The sequence below is a fragment of the Dermochelys coriacea genome, chromosome 14 (assembly GCF_009764565.3).
Source record: "Dermochelys coriacea isolate rDerCor1 chromosome 14, rDerCor1.pri.v4, whole genome shotgun sequence".
Classification (NCBI taxonomy): Eukaryota; Metazoa; Chordata; order Testudines; family Dermochelyidae; genus Dermochelys; species Dermochelys coriacea.
The window spans coordinates 27,255,859-27,272,496 of record NC_050081.1 but is presented as its reverse complement, the minus strand read 5'-3'; the positions used below and the strand labels follow the sequence as shown (position 1 = coordinate 27,272,496).

The following is a 16,638-nucleotide window of genomic DNA, read 5'->3' as shown; positions in this document are numbered from 1 at the left end:
GTTAGTAACTGGTTGGAAAACCATTTCCAGAGCATAGTTATCAGGGTTCACAGCTGGAAGGGCATAACAAGTGGGGTCCTGCAGGGATCAGTTCTGGGTCTGGTTCAGTTCAATATCATTATCAATGATTTAGATAATGACACAAATCAAGCTGTGAGAGGTTTCAAATGCTTTGGATGAAACAATTGTAATTCAAAATGATCTGGACAAACCGGACAAATAGTCTGAAGTAAATAGGATGAAATTCAATAAGGGAAAATGCAAAGTACTCCACTTAGGAAGGAACAATCAGTTGCACACATACAAAATGGGAAGTGACTACCTAGGAAGGAGTACTGTGGAAAGGGATCTGGGGGTCATAGTGGATCACAAGCTAAATGTGAATCAACACTGTAACACTTGCCAAAAAAAAGGCAAAAAAAAGCAAAAATCATTCTGGGACGTATTAGCAGGAATGTTGTAAGCAAGACATGAGAAGTAATTCTTATGCTGTACTACGCACTGGTTAGGCCTCAGCTGGAATATTGTGTCCAGTTCTGGGCACCATATTTCAGGAAAGATGTGGACAAATTGGAGAAAGTCAAGAGGAGAGCAACAAAAATGATTAAAGATCTGTAAAACGAGATGTATGAGGGAAGACATAAAAAAATGGGTTTGTTTAGTCTGGAGAAGAAAAGACTGACAGGGGACATCATAACAGTTTTCAAGCACATAAAAAGCTTGCTTTAAGAGGGAGAAAAGGGAAAAGAGAGAGAAAAATTGTTCTTCTTAATCTCTGAGGATAGGGCAAGAAGCAATGGGCTTAAATTGCAGCAATGGCTGTTTAGGTTGGATATTAGAAAAAACTTCCTAACTGTCAAGGTGGTCAAGCACTGGAATAAATTGCCTAGGGAGGTTGTGGAATCTCCATCACTGGAGATTTTTAAGAGCAGGTTAGACAATCACCTGTCAGTTTAGAAAATACTTAGTCCTGCTGCGAGTGCAGGGGACTGGACTATATGACCTCTTGAGGTCCCTTCCTGTCCCACAATTCTATGTTTCTATGATTCTAAGAGTGAAATGTTTACTAGCAACTAAAAGTGAAAACATGCATTTAAAGATCTGAAACTTAATTTTCCAAGTTTTGGTTCCAAGCTTCGTTAAGATGGCTTTTCTCGCCCACACTCTTCCGGCAAGATGGTCAGAATCTCTCTCAATGGCCCAAAGATGCTGGTGCCTTTGTCTTCTTAGGTGAAAGGCAGAGACATAACTTGGCATTCTCTGCCCCCCTCTCTTATAGTCCAGTGAACCTTTGAAGTGGATTCTTCTGAGTCTTACCCTGTAATGTAAAGTTTATTCAAGCAGTAAAGAAGGCAACATAGGTGAGGGAGGCTCCATGCTCTTTCTCCTCATCTGTGTTTGCTGAAATGCAACATTACTTTGTCTCCTGCCATCTCCTACCCCTCTGTTGCGAGGACCCTGTTTATTACTTATGTATAAATGAAGGTAAAATTTAGGATAAACCTGGTTAACAAATTTTGCCTAAGCAGGGTTGTGTGGGTTTAAACATGTGATAACAAAATCATACAGGGGATTCATATAACAATGCTACACACAGTTCACCATATATTAACCAGTGAGTTATTAGTTTTCCAATGATACCGAACAAGGTATATTTTGCACAAAGCTTGTTCCAGTGGTGTGTAGGGGTCCTTTTGGTCACACTCTCCCTTGCAGAGCTGCAGGAGGGCTAACCACTGGCTTAGCCAGAAGCAGCAGGTTAGAGCCCTCTTACAGTCATGGGGGCACTATTGCCTAAATTTAGAGACTGCTGGGTGTATCTGGCTCTCACCCTTTCTCTCTCAACTCCCTCGCAATACTCCCTTGTTCACTAGCTCCTCCGGTCACTCAGGAGCTGGCTTTTTAAACCCCTGTTCCTCAGTAACCATGCCCCCTTATCAAGGGATCATACAGGATTAGGGATCAAAGGGTGGCAGGCTAAAACCTTGTTAGGAAGCTCTCCGCCTTGCTTAGTAGGGTGCTAGGCTCAGCAAACGGTTCCTCAGAGAGACCACAAAATAAACTTCCATCAAGCAGCACCTGGCAAGCAGCAAACACACAACAACAAACAAACAGCAAACTCACTCCAAGTGTCATCTAGTTGCTCCTCCTTTACCTGGAGAACTCCCTTGCAAAACTCCCCTGTTTGCTACTCCTATTACTAGCTCCTTTATCTGTTTTATAAGAGCTGTTCAGCAGTTCAGCAGCTTCAAGCAGGTTAGTACACCCACACTACAAATGAATACGAAGCAGAACCACTCTCAAACATTCCTGCACTTCAGAACATAGTACAATGTGGATATTGGAAAAGGGGACTGGGGGAGGGTCAGAGATTCTATGGCCAGAAGGGGTCACTATGATCTTCTAGTCTGACCTCCTGCATAGCTCAGGCCAGAGAACGTCACTGAATTAATTCCTCTTTGAACTTTTAGAAAACATGCAACCTTGCAGATCTTTTAGAAAACATGCAATCTTGATTTAAAAATTGCCAGTGATGGAGAATTCACCATGTTCCAATGATTAATTACCCTCACTGAGAAAATGTTATGTCTTATTTTCTGTCTGAATTTGTCAGTCTTCAAATGTCAGGCATTGGATTGTGTTATACCTTTGTCTGTCAGATTGAAGAGCCCACTATCAAATATTTACTCCCCATGAAATACGTATAGACTAATCAAGTCACCCCTCAGCCTTCTCTTTGTTAAACTAAATAGATAGAGCTCCTTAAGTCTATCACTATAAGGCAGGTTTTCTAATCCTGTAATAATTCTTGTGGCTCTTCTCTTAACCTTCTCAAGACATCAACATCCTTCTTGAATTGTGGGCATCAGAGCTGGACACAGTATTCCAGAAGCGATCACACCATCAGATACAGAGATAAAATAATCTCTCTACTTCTACTCAAGATTCCTCTGTTCATGCATTCAAGGCTCCCATTAACCCTTTTGGCCACTCCATCACACTGGGAGTTCAAATTCAGCTGACTATCCATCATGATCCCCAAGTCTTTTTCAGAGTCACTGCTCCCTAGGATAGAGTCCCCCATTCTGTAAGTATGACCTACATTCTTTAGTACTTGTTGTATAAACATTTGCAGTTGGTCATCTTAAAACTCATATTGTTTGCTTGTAACCACTTTGCCAAGTGATCCTGATTACTTTATATCACTGACCTGTCTTCTTCATTATTTACCCTCCCCCAATCTTTTTGTCATCTGCAAACTTTATCAGTGATTATTTTGTTTTCTTCCAAGTCACTAATAAAAATATTAAATCACATAGGGCCAAGAACTAGTCCCTTTGGGACCCCACCAGAAACACACCAGTTTGATGATGATTCCTCCTTTACAATTACATTTTGAGACCTGTCGGTTAGCAAGCTTTTAATCCATTTAATGTGTGCTATGTTAATTGTTTAGTATTCTAGTTTCTTAATCAAGATCTCATGCAGTACCAAGTCAAAAGCTTTACAGCAGTGTAAGTATATTACATCAATACAATTAACTTTGTCAATCAAACTTGTAACCTCATTAAAAAAAAAGATATCAAGTTATTTTGACAAGATCTATCTTCCATAAAATAGATTGGCATGCTGATTAGCATTAATGTTATTGCCCTCCTTTAATTCTTTATTTATCCTTTAAGTATTTATCTACAAGAAACCACTGTAGAGGGCATGGCAGAAGCCAGGTCCCCATCTCTTGTGATGTAGTTTGTGATGTCCCAGATGTGGAGAAGAAAAGGGACCCCTCTTCCCCAGCTTCCCTTCCCTTCCTGACTGTGGTTCACCAGCCTGACCTTAAACCCAGGTATATCTTTACTAGGGATAGTTGAAAATTTTGTGTTAACTTGTTTTTGACTCAGAATTGGGTTTTAAACTAAATGGAATTTTTCATGAAATATGCCTGTCTTCCTTGAAAATGTTTGATTTTGAGTGGAAAACTGAAAAACCCCGAACCAAAAAATGAATAGTATTTTTAACAAAGAAAGGAAATGTGTATTATCATATAACATGTGTGCACACCTTTTTGCAATAGAGAGGAGTTGAGAGTAGACAGTGGATGCAGCTAATGGTGACAAGCGAGGCACAGAGTTTGAGGAATGGGCTGTCATGCTAAGTGCACAGAATAAGAAACGAATTCGTGAAAGGACAGTTCCTGTGGCCCAGGGGGACTTGGCCTGGCCTTCTGCCTTGGCCCCCCAAACAGCAACTCCAACAAAAACTAGGAAATCCAGATGTCTTCATACAGAACCTTTCCCCACTGACACCACACACTCACACCCACCTTCTGCTCCTCTAGAGCCCCTTCCTGGCTGAATGGTGTGTATGCATGATTGGGCTGGTAGGGCGATAGCCATCCCCCGGGTACTCTGTGGGAAAGGGCCAATCCTCTAACAAGGGAGAAAAGAATGTACAGGGGATTGCGGAGCAGAACTAAGGTGACTAGATAGCAAGTTTGAAAAATCGGATGGGAGTTCATGGTGGGTAATAGGATCCGATATAACACAAAGCCCCTAATAACCAGGACGGTCCCAATAAAATTGGGACATCTGGTCACCCTAAGCAGATCAGGGAGGACTGGGACTGGGCAGAGAGTGGAGCAGAGCTCTCCCCCAGTGGTGAATTCAGGGACTAGATTTGCTCTAGCTGTGTGTTGAAGCATTTGCTTGGGCTAACATGGCCGTCATTCCAGCCTGGGTAAAGCAGCAGCAGAGGAGTTGAGTGCTGGGGCCAGGCAGTGGCAGAGAAGTTGGGCCCCAAGGGCATGCAGTGGAAAAGGATAAAGGGAGGGTGGCCTCACTGTTAGGAGATGGGTGAGAGAATCCCTCCCCGTTTGGTTCAGCGGCCAGAGATGAAGCTGGGGGGAACTTAGGTGAAGACTCAAGTTATTTTTCAAAAGGTTCGTTGCAAAAACAGAGCTCCCTTGACAAGTGGGAGCTCCTCCAAACTCAGTCACTTTGCTTCCCCTACAGGTGATCTAAAGAATACCCCTGGTTCAACAGATTTGTGGAAACTTAGCTTCAGCCTCTTGCTCTCACAAGTGAGTCTCAAACCTCCCTCCCATCCCCCATCCAGATCATCTGAACAAAGCTCATTAAATTGATTCCAATCAGCTTGTCCTTTCAGCCACTCACAGCACAATACAAATACACAAATATACAATACACAGATACAAAAGCTCTCTCGCCTCTGCAGTCTACAGGGATCACCCCCTCCAGAATGTCTCTGTTTCTCATCTCCTAGGCTTTGTTCTGTCTTAACAGAGGGGAGCCTCTGCTGATCCCTGTTTATAATTTAAGATGTCAAGCCCAGTGCACAGCAGAATTAGGATCCCCAGATTTATGGCTGCTAGTTGCTGAGGGTTTGATGTTTATAGGTCTGGAGTGATCTGACTCTTCTGTTGTCTTTTTTCTGTTTCTCTCTCTTTTTGGGACTACAGGGGCAGTACGTATAGTAATTTGGAAATCTGGATTTATAATGTGCACCATACTTGTACTAAATAAACAGCCTTATTTTACAAAGATCCAAGATCAATCAGCAGTGTCATTTTATGGCAAACTAATTTCATTCTATGCCATCTTGGTGTTTAGTGTTACCCAGATTGGGGCTAGGTTATTTACAAGCATTTATGATGAATAAATGGCCAAGTTATTCTTCAGTGGGGAAAAAATGCTTCTTCTGCCTTTCTTTAGGAGTGACAGCATCATGATGAAAAGAAAATTATCAAATTTCATCTCCTTAGTAAGAGCCACAGAGAATCAGGAACCCCAAAAAGAAAATCCGTTTCTTTTACAATAAAATGTCATTCTTAGCACAAAATCAGGGCTTCTCTTGAAATTATTTACCTAGGAAACACTCCTCATGTTTCTGTAGTATTTACACAAGATCTGCTGTAAATTAACACAATATGTACATTAACATGACATTTTAAAATAAGATATAACATTGTTCTTCCTATTCTGCAATCAGGGATCTAAAGAGATTATTCCCATCAAACATGTTTATTTTAATCCAGTTCACAGATATCAGAAAAATAAAAAACAATTTCAAACTTTCTTTCTCATGAAGTCTTTTAACTTGCTGCTCTGACCATAAGAGCAAATCTTGTTAATTTCTAATGGTGGTAGCCCTAATCAGTTAATGCTCATCTAACCATCTAATGCTAATCACTGAAATCAAAAATCTGCCCTGCAGTCTGCTGTTCTAAACTTCATAACAGTTATTTCTAAGGGTTTATTTGAACATGTTTCTGTCCAATCCTTCCTGAAGCTTTGGATCTTCTCCCTCTGGAGAAGTGGCACCCTTGTGCTGATACCTTTCCCCCTCAAAAAAACATACAGCACTAAAGCAGTAGGAGAACAGGGAGCAGGAGATAATCAGGAAACATTTTGGCTAAACACTTTTTGAAGTAAATGTGTCTGGCTGTCACTCACCTTCCCCATTAATAATCTCCTCACATGAATACCAGATGCCAGCGTGAAACTTTCGGTCAATGAACTTGTCATCGCCTGTCTCCCAGATATACTGAACGGTGTTGCTATTGTTCAGACCAGAGCTATTGAAGCGGATGCAGTGAGTCCCTTTCCCCTGATCTGTACAGAAAGGTTTTGCAACTTTTCTTGTCCCTTCACACCAGTAACTGCTGCTAAATGCTGTGATAGAGAAGATTAATGAGAGAAAACTGAGGGAGAGTGCAGCTGAGGCTCTCTGCCGTCTGTCCATGCCCATGTCTGAAATCTGCCTACTTGCAGGGCCAGCATCAGTGTTAAAGTGTGCTGAAAAAGCAGGGATAATGCTTTTCATCTGGTTGTATGGGGAAGCATCCACTGAAATTCACTCTTCAGTTCTGGATTTCCACCAGTGAATTGTACCAGTTTGGTAGTTAAGATGATAAGCAGAAATCGTAGGCTCATTGTTCAGCAAGAAAGAAAACAGGACACGGCAGATCTGTCCAGCCAGTGAAACCTGTGCAGGAAATGTAAAGGGGGGAAGGATACTGGGAATGTGTCTGTTGAATCACAAGACTCAGGGATTAGTCTGTATCAGCAAAAAAAAAAAAAAAAAAAAAAAAAAAAAAAAAAAAAGGAGTCCTTGTGGCACTTTAGAGACTTACACATTTATTTGGGTATAAGTTTTCATGGGCTATCCCAGGCACAGGTGTGTGATATAGACAGCGTTCCTGACTAGGAAGGGAAGCTCAGGCTTCAGAACATCTTGTTAAATTTAATACTAATTATGGAAGGAGTGAATGTTATTTGTAGGGAGATTCTTAAGGAGATGAGTCCTATCCCTGAGATGGAGCATGGGGAGTCCTCCATAGCCCAGGGGAACAGGAAATCTGCCTGGAACCATACCAGTTACAAAGGCAAGAAGAATGTGTTTGCCTTTGTCATTAATGGAGCCACTGCAGTCTGCCCTCAGTACTGCAAAGTGCCTCCATGGAATGCAGTTTGGTGAAGCAGTGCAGAGGGTTGAATTGCCCGAGGTGCCATTCCCTCTGCACTGATGCCAATCCTGACCCTTCCCCAGGAAAAGGAAGAGCTGGCTGAGGTACAATCCAAACAAATGAAAAGATGTGTCACCTCTTTCTCTGTGACCCTGATTGCCTCACAATGCCTTGCTACTGAAGCTGTCTTCAACAAGTCAGCAACAAGCAAGCACTCTATGTCTATGTACTGGGCAGCCCTGGTCCAACGCTTTGGGTCCTGGAGCCTGCCTGCAACATCATAGACTTCCACTGTTCTCCACCAGTCTTGGTTAATGCCCGGTAAGATGACTCCACATCCTTCCTTGCCCCGAATATCCATTTGTTTTCTGAAATGTCCAGTCCCGTTTTGGAACAGTCAGGGGAATTTTAAGATTTGTTGTTCCTTTAAAATGTAAGAATCCAATAGTTTGTTATTTTAACTGGAATTACCAAACAGTTGAGTTCAAACACAGCACTGGATTAGTTTAGATTAAAAATAAAACAAGTGTATTTAATTGCACAGAGAGATTTTAAGTGTATGCAAATATAAGGATTAACGTCAGAAATGGTTACAAGAGAAATAAAGATAAAATAAAAGGAGTACTTGTGGCACCTTAGAGACTAACAAATTTATTAGAGCATAAGCTTTCGTGAGCTACAGCTCACTTCATCGGATGCATTTGGTGGAAAAAACAGAGGAGAGATTTATATACACACACACAGAGAACATGAAACAATGGGTTTATCATACACACTGTAAGGAGAGTGATCACTTAAGATAAGCCATCACCCACAGCAGGGGGGGGGAAAGGAGGAAAACCTTCCATGGTGACAAGCAAGGTAGGCTAATTCCAGCAGTTAACAAGAATATCAGAGGAACAGTGGGGGGTGGGGTGGGGGGGAGAAATACCATGGGGAAATAGTTTTACTTTGTGTAAAAACTCATCCATTCCCAGTCTCTATTCAAGCCTAAGTTAATTGTATCCAGTTTGCAAATTAATTCCAATTCAGCAGTCTCTCGTTGGAGTCTGTATTTGAAGCTTTTTTGTTGAAGTATAGCCACTCTTAGGTCTGTGATCGAGTGGAAAAGCAGCATCGCTTACCCCATAACCTCAGCCATGCAGAACACAGTGCCATCCACAGCCTCAGAAACAACTCTGACATCATAATCAAAAAGGCTGACAAAGGAGGTGCTGTCGTCATCATGAATAGGTCGGAGTATGAACAAGAGGCTACTAGGCAGCTCTCCAACACCACTTTCTACAAGCCATTACCCTCTGATCCCACTGAGAGTTACCAAAAGAAACTACAGCATTTGCTCAAGAAACTCCCTGAAAAAACACAAGAACAAATCCGCACAGACACACCCCTGGAGCCCCGACCTGGGGTATTCTATCTGCTACCCAAGATCCATAAACCTGGAAATCCTGGACGCCCCATCATCTCAGGCATTGGCACCCTGACAGCAGGATTGTCTGGCTATGTAGACTCCCTCCTCAGGCCCTTCGTTACCAGCACTCCCAGCTATCTTCGAGACACCACCGATTTCCTGAGGAAACTACAGTCCATTGGTGATCTTCCTAAAAACACCATCCTAGCCACAATGGATGTAGAAGCCCTCTACACCAACATTCCACACAAAGATGGGCTACAAGCCGTCAGGAACAGTATCCCCGATACTGTCACGGCTAACCTGGTGGCTGAACTTTGTGACTTTGTCCTGACCCATAACTATTTCACATTTGGTGACAATGTATACCTTCAAATCAGCGGCACTGCGATGGGTACCCGCATGGCCCCACAGTATGCCAACATTTTTATGGCTGACTTAGAACAACGCTTCCTCAGCTCTCGTCCCCTAATGCCCCTACTCTACTTGCGCTACATTGATGACATCTTCATCATCTGGACCCATGGAAAAGAAGCTCTTGAGGAATTCCACCATGATTTCAACAATTTCCATCCCACCATCAACCTCAGCCTGGACCAGTCCACACAAGAGATCCACTTCCTGGACACTACGGTGCTAATAAGCGATGGTCACATAAACACCACCCTATATCGGAAACCTACTGACCGCTATTCCTACCTACATGCCTCTAGCTTTCATCCAGATCATACCACTCGATCCATTGTCTACAGCCAAGCGCTACGATATAACCGCATTTGCTCCAACCCCTCAGACAGAGACAAACACCTACAAGATCTCTATCATGCATTCCTACAACTACAATACCCACCTGCTGAAGTGAAGAAACAGATTGACAGAGCCAGAAGAGTACCCAGAAGTCACCTACTACAGGACAGGCCCAACAAAGAAAATAACAGAACGCCACTAGCCATCACCTTCAGCCCCCAACTAAAACCTCTCCAACGCATCATCAAGGATCTACAACCTATCCTGAAGGACGAGCCATCGCTCTCTCAGATCTTGGGAGATAGACCAGTCCTTGCTTACAGACAGCCCCCCAATCTGAAGCAAATACTCACCAGCAACCACACACCACACAACAGAACCACTAACCCAGGAACCTATCCTTGCAACAAAGCCCGTTGCCAACTCTGTCCACATATCTATTCAGGGGATACCATCATAGGGCCTAATCACATCAGCCACACTATCAGAGGCTCGTTCACCTGCGCATCTACCAATGTGATATATGCCATCATGTGCCAGCAATGCCCCTCTGCCATGTACATTGGCCAAACTGGACAGTCTCTACGTAAAAGAATGAATGGACACAAATCAGACGTCAAGAATTATAACATTCAAAAACCAGTTGGAGAACACTTCAATCTCTCTGGTCACTCGATCACAGACCTAAGAGTGGCTATACTTCAACAAAAAAGCTTCAAAAACAGACTCCAATGAGAGACTGCTGAATTGGAATTAATTTGCAAACTGGATACAATTAACTTAGGCTTGAATAGAGACTGGGAATGGATGAGTCATTACACAAAGTAAAACTATTTCCCCATGGTATTTCTCCCCCCCCCACCCCACCCCCCACTGTTCCTCTGATATTCTTGTTAACTGCTGGAATTAGCCTACCTGCTTGTCACCATGGAAGGTTTTCCTCCTTTCCCCCCCCTGCTGTGGGTGATGGCTTATCTTAAGTGATCACTCTCCTTACAGTGTGTATGATAAACCCATTGTTTCATGTTCTCTGTGTGTGTGTATATAAATCTCTCCTCTGTTTTTTCCACCAAATGCATCCGATGAAGTGAGCTGTAGCTCACGAAAGCTTATGCTCTAATAAATTTGTTAGTCTTTAAGGTGCCACAAGTACTCCTTTTCTTTTTGCGAATACAGACTAACACGGCTGCTACTCTGAAAGATAAAATACTTTCTAATAACTAAAACCTAACAAACTAGTCTGGGTTCAAGGTAAGTTCCTCACCACGTTTCCATCAAAATGTCTAACTGAGCTACTGATGAAGGATACCTCCAGATTAAAAGTCTATTTCCAGCTGTGAGGTAGGCAACATGGAGTCTGTCTTGAAGGACGTTTCCTGATGCTTCTTACCAGCTAGAATTGTGTCTGCTAAAATGCAATTTTTTAGTTCCTGCCCCCTCGGGTGCAATTTGAATGGACATTAGACATGTGATTGTCTATTTCCTCCCTGCCATTATAATGTGAGGTTTACCTCCACCCCTTGCGAGTTTGATGGGTCTTTTTATGCAAAATGTAAATACATTCTAATTGTGATTCAAAGTACTATAGAAGTAATTACCAGGTGGAGAAGCCACATTCCTTTTCTGAGGTGAGGCAATTCCTGCTTGGCTGACAAAACACATCTTAAAAATGATAATTTCAGTTTATATTCATAACTTTGATCAGTTGCTTGCACCTACATTATGTGATTATATTAATAACCAGTGAGTCATGAGCTTCACTGAGACCTTGCATGACACTTACCAGATACATTTCATACATTAAAGAACTGGGGTACACTTGAACTGGTTAAACCAGCTGCAATTCATTACCAGATATCTCGGCGCTTCTTGCCCTCTGCCTTTTGGTTGTCATACAGTGACTGTCCCTCTGGTGTATCTAGTAGACTTACAAAGTTTCAGGAAGCAGAAAGCCTGGAAACATCTGCACTCTCCACCATGGAAGATGCAGCAGCAATCTTCTCCTCTCCCCAAAGTGTCAGTCTACCTTGACAACTTTTACAGACACTGCTCTCATCTCCTCCTGTTTGACAATTGCAAGTGCTGCAGGAGTCTTCCAAAGGGTTCTGCAAAGTCTTGTTTGGAGCAGCTGTTGCTGTGTAAACCTGTGAGGTGTGGCTGCAGAGAGCAAAACAGTCACCTTCATACTGAGCGGTGGTCTCCCATCGTAAGGGACAGTAAATGAGCTGTAGGCTGCAGTGACCAGCTGGCTCTGGGTTATGTTGTGATAGGGTTATGTAATTTTTAAATAACAATACTTGTGTTGTTCAATACAAGTCTCAGCATGAAACTGTAGGAAGCAGAAGTGTCACTGGACGACAGCTGAATTTGAGAAGTCTGAGGCAGACCCGTAAGGGGAAGGGTAAAACATGCAAGTGAGACTATTGAACTGAAGTTAAAAAGAGACAACAGTGTCCTTTTATTCTCAGTGCATGTGATTGATACAGAAGGGTTGAGGGTAGATCCACAAAACATCAACGGTTAGTTCTGACTGTTTTTCACAGGCTGAGCTGGTAGTGCTGCATGTAATTAAGTTTGTCAGACACTTTCCATTATAAGCCCTAATTTCAGTTGCTTATAGCTTTGCCAAAGTTTAGCTGTTTGGGCTGAAGTTGCCAGTGCTGGGTGTCTGACTCAGGCAGAATATTTTTGGAAAATTTCAGCAAAAATGGTAAAGCTGTTTCTGAGACTGAGTGTAATGGGGTTTGCTATTCACTGCTGAGGCATCTCCTTGTGGTTCATCTCTCTCTGGAGTCACGTCACCCTCTCTCTTCATGATTTTGGGTGTTCCCTCTTTATGACTTAGTCCTCCAGCCAGGTCACTGTAGTTTTTCCATTGTGGAGGTATCAAAGTTCTACTCAACAAAATGTCTGTCACTTGATCCACTGCCCAATCTATGCCACTTCCCCATTGGCTGGTAGGGGAACCCTGGGCCGGGGCTGTCCTCTACTCCAGGTTTCAGCCCTGGGACCCTATGACTAACAACTCAATCCCAGACCTTGTCATGGTTTCCATGGCCTCCTTCCTACTTTTCCTTATTTTCTAGACCAGTGGTTCTCAAAGCCGGTCTGATGAAAACAGACCTTGAAAACAGTAAACAAGAAACCCACCCACAAAGGACCTAAAGTACATGAACAGAGAGAATGACTGTTGGAACATCTATTGATGGAATACAGTTCAAAGGTGCCTAATGGACAAGTGAGGGCCCACTAGGTGAAGAAAATCCACTGTGGATAAACCCAGTGAAAAGAGGCACAGCTACAGGAACATCGAATCTAAGGAGCACTTCAAGCTGAAGAGAAGCAAAGAACAGGACAGTAAGAGTGGAGCTGGACATGACAGTCTATTATTAAGTAATTTTTTTATTCTTGATAATAACAATGCAGTTGGTACTAACTGCACAGTGTGTACAAGCTCACAAAGGTTAATGAGTGGGTAACAATAGTTTATTAGTAGTAGTGGTACGTCTTTGGTAATGGTCTATATTATTTCTGCTCCTGATACAATTTTTGGGTTTTCCCTGATAAAGTTCTAAAAATTTAAAATGATCCCTTTTGTCTTGGTTTGCCTTTGCCTCTCCTCCCAGTTATCCCTACCCGTGCTGAGCCAGGTCACCGCAAACCCCTCTCGCAGGTTCTTGCCAGAGTCTGTATTCCCAGGCAGGATCCCAGAGTTTTCTCCCCCCCTGACTTCTACTAGTCTCTTACCCACTCCCCTCCCCTCAAGGGAGTGACTGCAGGGTTTCTTCCAGCAGCCCCCTTCTTTCTCTCACTTTCTGGTTAGATACCAACCCAGCCTACCCCTGCCAGGCTGAGCTTTACCATCAGTTAGTGCTTCTCAGCCCTGACTCTCCTTCAGGTGCAGCCTGTCACTGGGCCAGTTGGCACTTTCCTACTCAGCCTTGAGTGGCGTAGACACCCCATCACACCCAGACTTGAGGGAAATATGTTGTGCCCCTGCAGTGAGGGAGAGAAAAAAGCAGCTTGACTGAAATGGAGAGGGGTGAGGAATGGGGGGCAGGGGTTTGCAGGAACCAGCACGTGCAAGAGAGAGAGGTGGGGAAGATCAAAGGTACAGGAGCCAGTGGGGGAGGGAAAGGGGAGTGGATTGGAGCAGAGGGAGGGAGGGAGTTAAAGATGGGAGCATATAGGAACCAGGGGTGAGGGAGTAGTGGGTGTATAGAATCTTAGGATACATCTACACTGCAGCTCTGAGTGTGCTTCCCAGTGGAAGTGCCCAGCCACTGGCTCTGCATGAGCTAGCAGGCTAAAAGTAGCAGTGCAGCTAGGGGTGGCCCAGGCAGTGGCTTGGGCTAACCATTGAATATGTACCGAGAGGGTCTGTGCAGGTTTGTACTCAGGCACTCAACTTGAGCTGCCACTCGTGCTACCCGTCTACACTGCTATTTTGAGCACAGTAGCTCAAGTAGAACTGTTACATATCTTTTTACTTGCACTGGGAAGCACGCTCCTAGCTACAGCACAAACATAGGAAGGGTGGCAATTAGGGAGGGCATGGGGGGCTCCCGCCCCACCCTGAGTTTCATACAGGAGGCGGGTTCCCAGATGGACCTCTTAACTGCACAGAATTAGTGTGGAATGTGAGTTCTGCAGAGGAGAGGTGCTTCTTGCAGCTTGTGCCCTTGGGGGAGGGTGTCAGTGTTTTGTTTACAAACAGAGGCAGGGTGATTAAGAGAAGAAAGGGCTGGTGATTAAATTAAGGATCTGGACATCCTTAGATGAACCTGGAAAACAGGAATCCCTCTATGGCAGAGAGGGGGGCGGCTTGAAGAGAGAAACAGGGGCCTCAGAAGAAATACAGCCAAGCCCTGTGATCCAAGTTTACATTCAGAAAAGAGGGAGATGTGAGAGGGGTAGGTGAAAAGAAGGGGCCAAAAGCCAGGGAAGGGATAGCGGTGATACAGAGAAGTTCCTACTCTACCTGTGGTACTTATGTGGCCCCTTCACCATGGTATCTGAGTGCCTGCGATCACAGCCCTTCAGTGGGGTAGAGAAGTGCTGTTATCCCAATTGTATGGATGGAGCACTGAGGGACATGCTAGAGTCACTAGATGTCCCAATTTTATAGGGACAGTCCCAATATTTGTGGCTTTGTCTTATGTAGGCACCAATTACCCTCCACCCCTGTCCCAATTGTTCATACTTGCTCTCTGTTGCTCCCTAGGACACACAGACTAAAGGCCAGATTTTCAAAGGCACCTAGTGGGAAAATGTCATCCCTGAGCCAATGCCTATATGATGTGTAACTCTGGCTAAGATGGCTCTGATATTAAAGTATGAAGTGTATAGTTATTGACCACACATGTTATCACATGTTCACGGTGATGTTAATATCTATGAGTGGAGATACTAATGGCAATAGTTTTACTTGATTAATGTCTAGAAGATTTGACCCTCCAACTTTATTTCAAGTGGACGAGCTGCCCGAGCTTCTGTGCTGTTTATTTTCCTTTCCTGCCTGCAGTGGCCCTGAGATATCTCAGAAGTCTCCATTTTTTTTCTCAACTTCAAAATGTGGAATTTTCTTGGTGTTTGGTTTTAAATATTCACCTGTGAAAACTGCAACTCAAGTACCGTAGTGTTGTGTTTAACATGCTTCTGGAAAGTAACTCATGATAATTATTGTTTTCCTTAAAGCCCCAGCTTCTGGAGTCAAGTGTATATGTGATTATTTCATCCTTTATTGTTAAAAAGAGAAATGAAGTTTCTAACCCTTGTGACTGTGGACAAAGCTTCAAAACGTGGCCCCAGTGCACTGTAAAGTCTCAAAAAGAAGAATTTAAATAAAAAGAGCATCAAATCTATTATTTTTACATAATCTCATTATTTGTAAAGCCAATCTCGTGATTTTTGGCGAGCCTGATTCATGATGTTTGAACATTTGGGGTTCGCAATACTATGAAAGTGATGTGACAGTGTCAGTTTCACTCCTGTTTAAAGTCAGTTTCTACTCTATTATTTCTAGTGGGGTAACACCCCTAGAATCCCAGGCAGGTGCAGTATAAACTCACAGGGCCTTGCCCTAGTAGGATGTTTCCAAAAGTAAAATGATCTATTCCAAGCTTGATGAACTGCAAAAAACTAATAGAAAGTAATCTAGATTTTTCTACAATTGTTTCAATTGTTGTATTCAAGAATTAGTAACAAAATAAGAATACAATTAAAATTTTAAACCTAACCAGTGTCCCTTATGTGGATTGATACAAGATGTCAGAACATGTTAGTATTAGAGCTGAGGGGGTCAATTTTTTTTTTTTTTTTTTTTTTACAGACCTACTGGGGGGAAAGGTTGTCACTCCAGAACTAAGAGAGGAGATTGGCTGGGGATCATCAGGATGACTCTGGGCCAGTCACCTAGCCCCAGGGGCAGGATGACAGTGATGGGCGCTGGAGACTTTCTCTTTGTGTACGAGAGAGGAGACACATGGTACGTCTACACTGCAAAGAAAGGTGTGATCTCAGCTACAACAGCTAACTCAGGTTGGAATAGCAGTGAAGACACGGCTCTTAATTGATTTGGCTGTTTGAGTTCCCCCTATAGGTGCTGAATGATCTCTGCAACGTTTAGGGCTAGGCCCTGACTCTAGGCACAGCCCTGAGCAGGAGATGGGGACACATGCTAGCGAGAAGGAGCACCCAGCTAGATGCTGGAACTAGGAATGTGGGGGGTACTGCCTCACCCCTGGCTTGAAGTGATTTCCATTATAAACAGGGTTCACAGTTTGGTTCCATGGTTCTCAGCCCCCCACTATAAAAATTGTTCCAGCATCCCTGGCACCAAGAGACTCGGGCCTCAGAGGCAGCTGTCAGGGTCACAATGCCTCCCTTGGGGTAGTAATTTATTGCCAGCCTGTCCCAGTAGGAAATTACTAACCCAGCTCATTGCTCTGACTCAGCTACACTGACCAGTAAGTGCAGAGGGGAGGCAAAGCTC

At 43.4% G+C, this 16,638-nt stretch overlaps 1 protein-coding gene across 1 annotated transcript in view; it reads right to left on the bottom strand.

Moving 5' to 3' along the window:
• The window catches only part of LOC119843092 (germ cell-specific gene 1-like protein), a 77,222-nt gene extending 70,083 nt beyond the window's left edge, over positions 1-7,139 (bottom strand). Inside the window, exon 1 of the mRNA XM_038371987.2 lies at positions 6,474-7,139. Within this exon, the coding sequence (XP_038227915.2) occupies positions 6,474-6,843 (370 nt within the window). The 5' untranslated portion in view covers positions 6,844-7,139. The remainder of the gene's footprint in view (positions 1-6,473) is intronic.
• Positions 7,140-16,638: the final 9,499 nt, after the last annotated feature.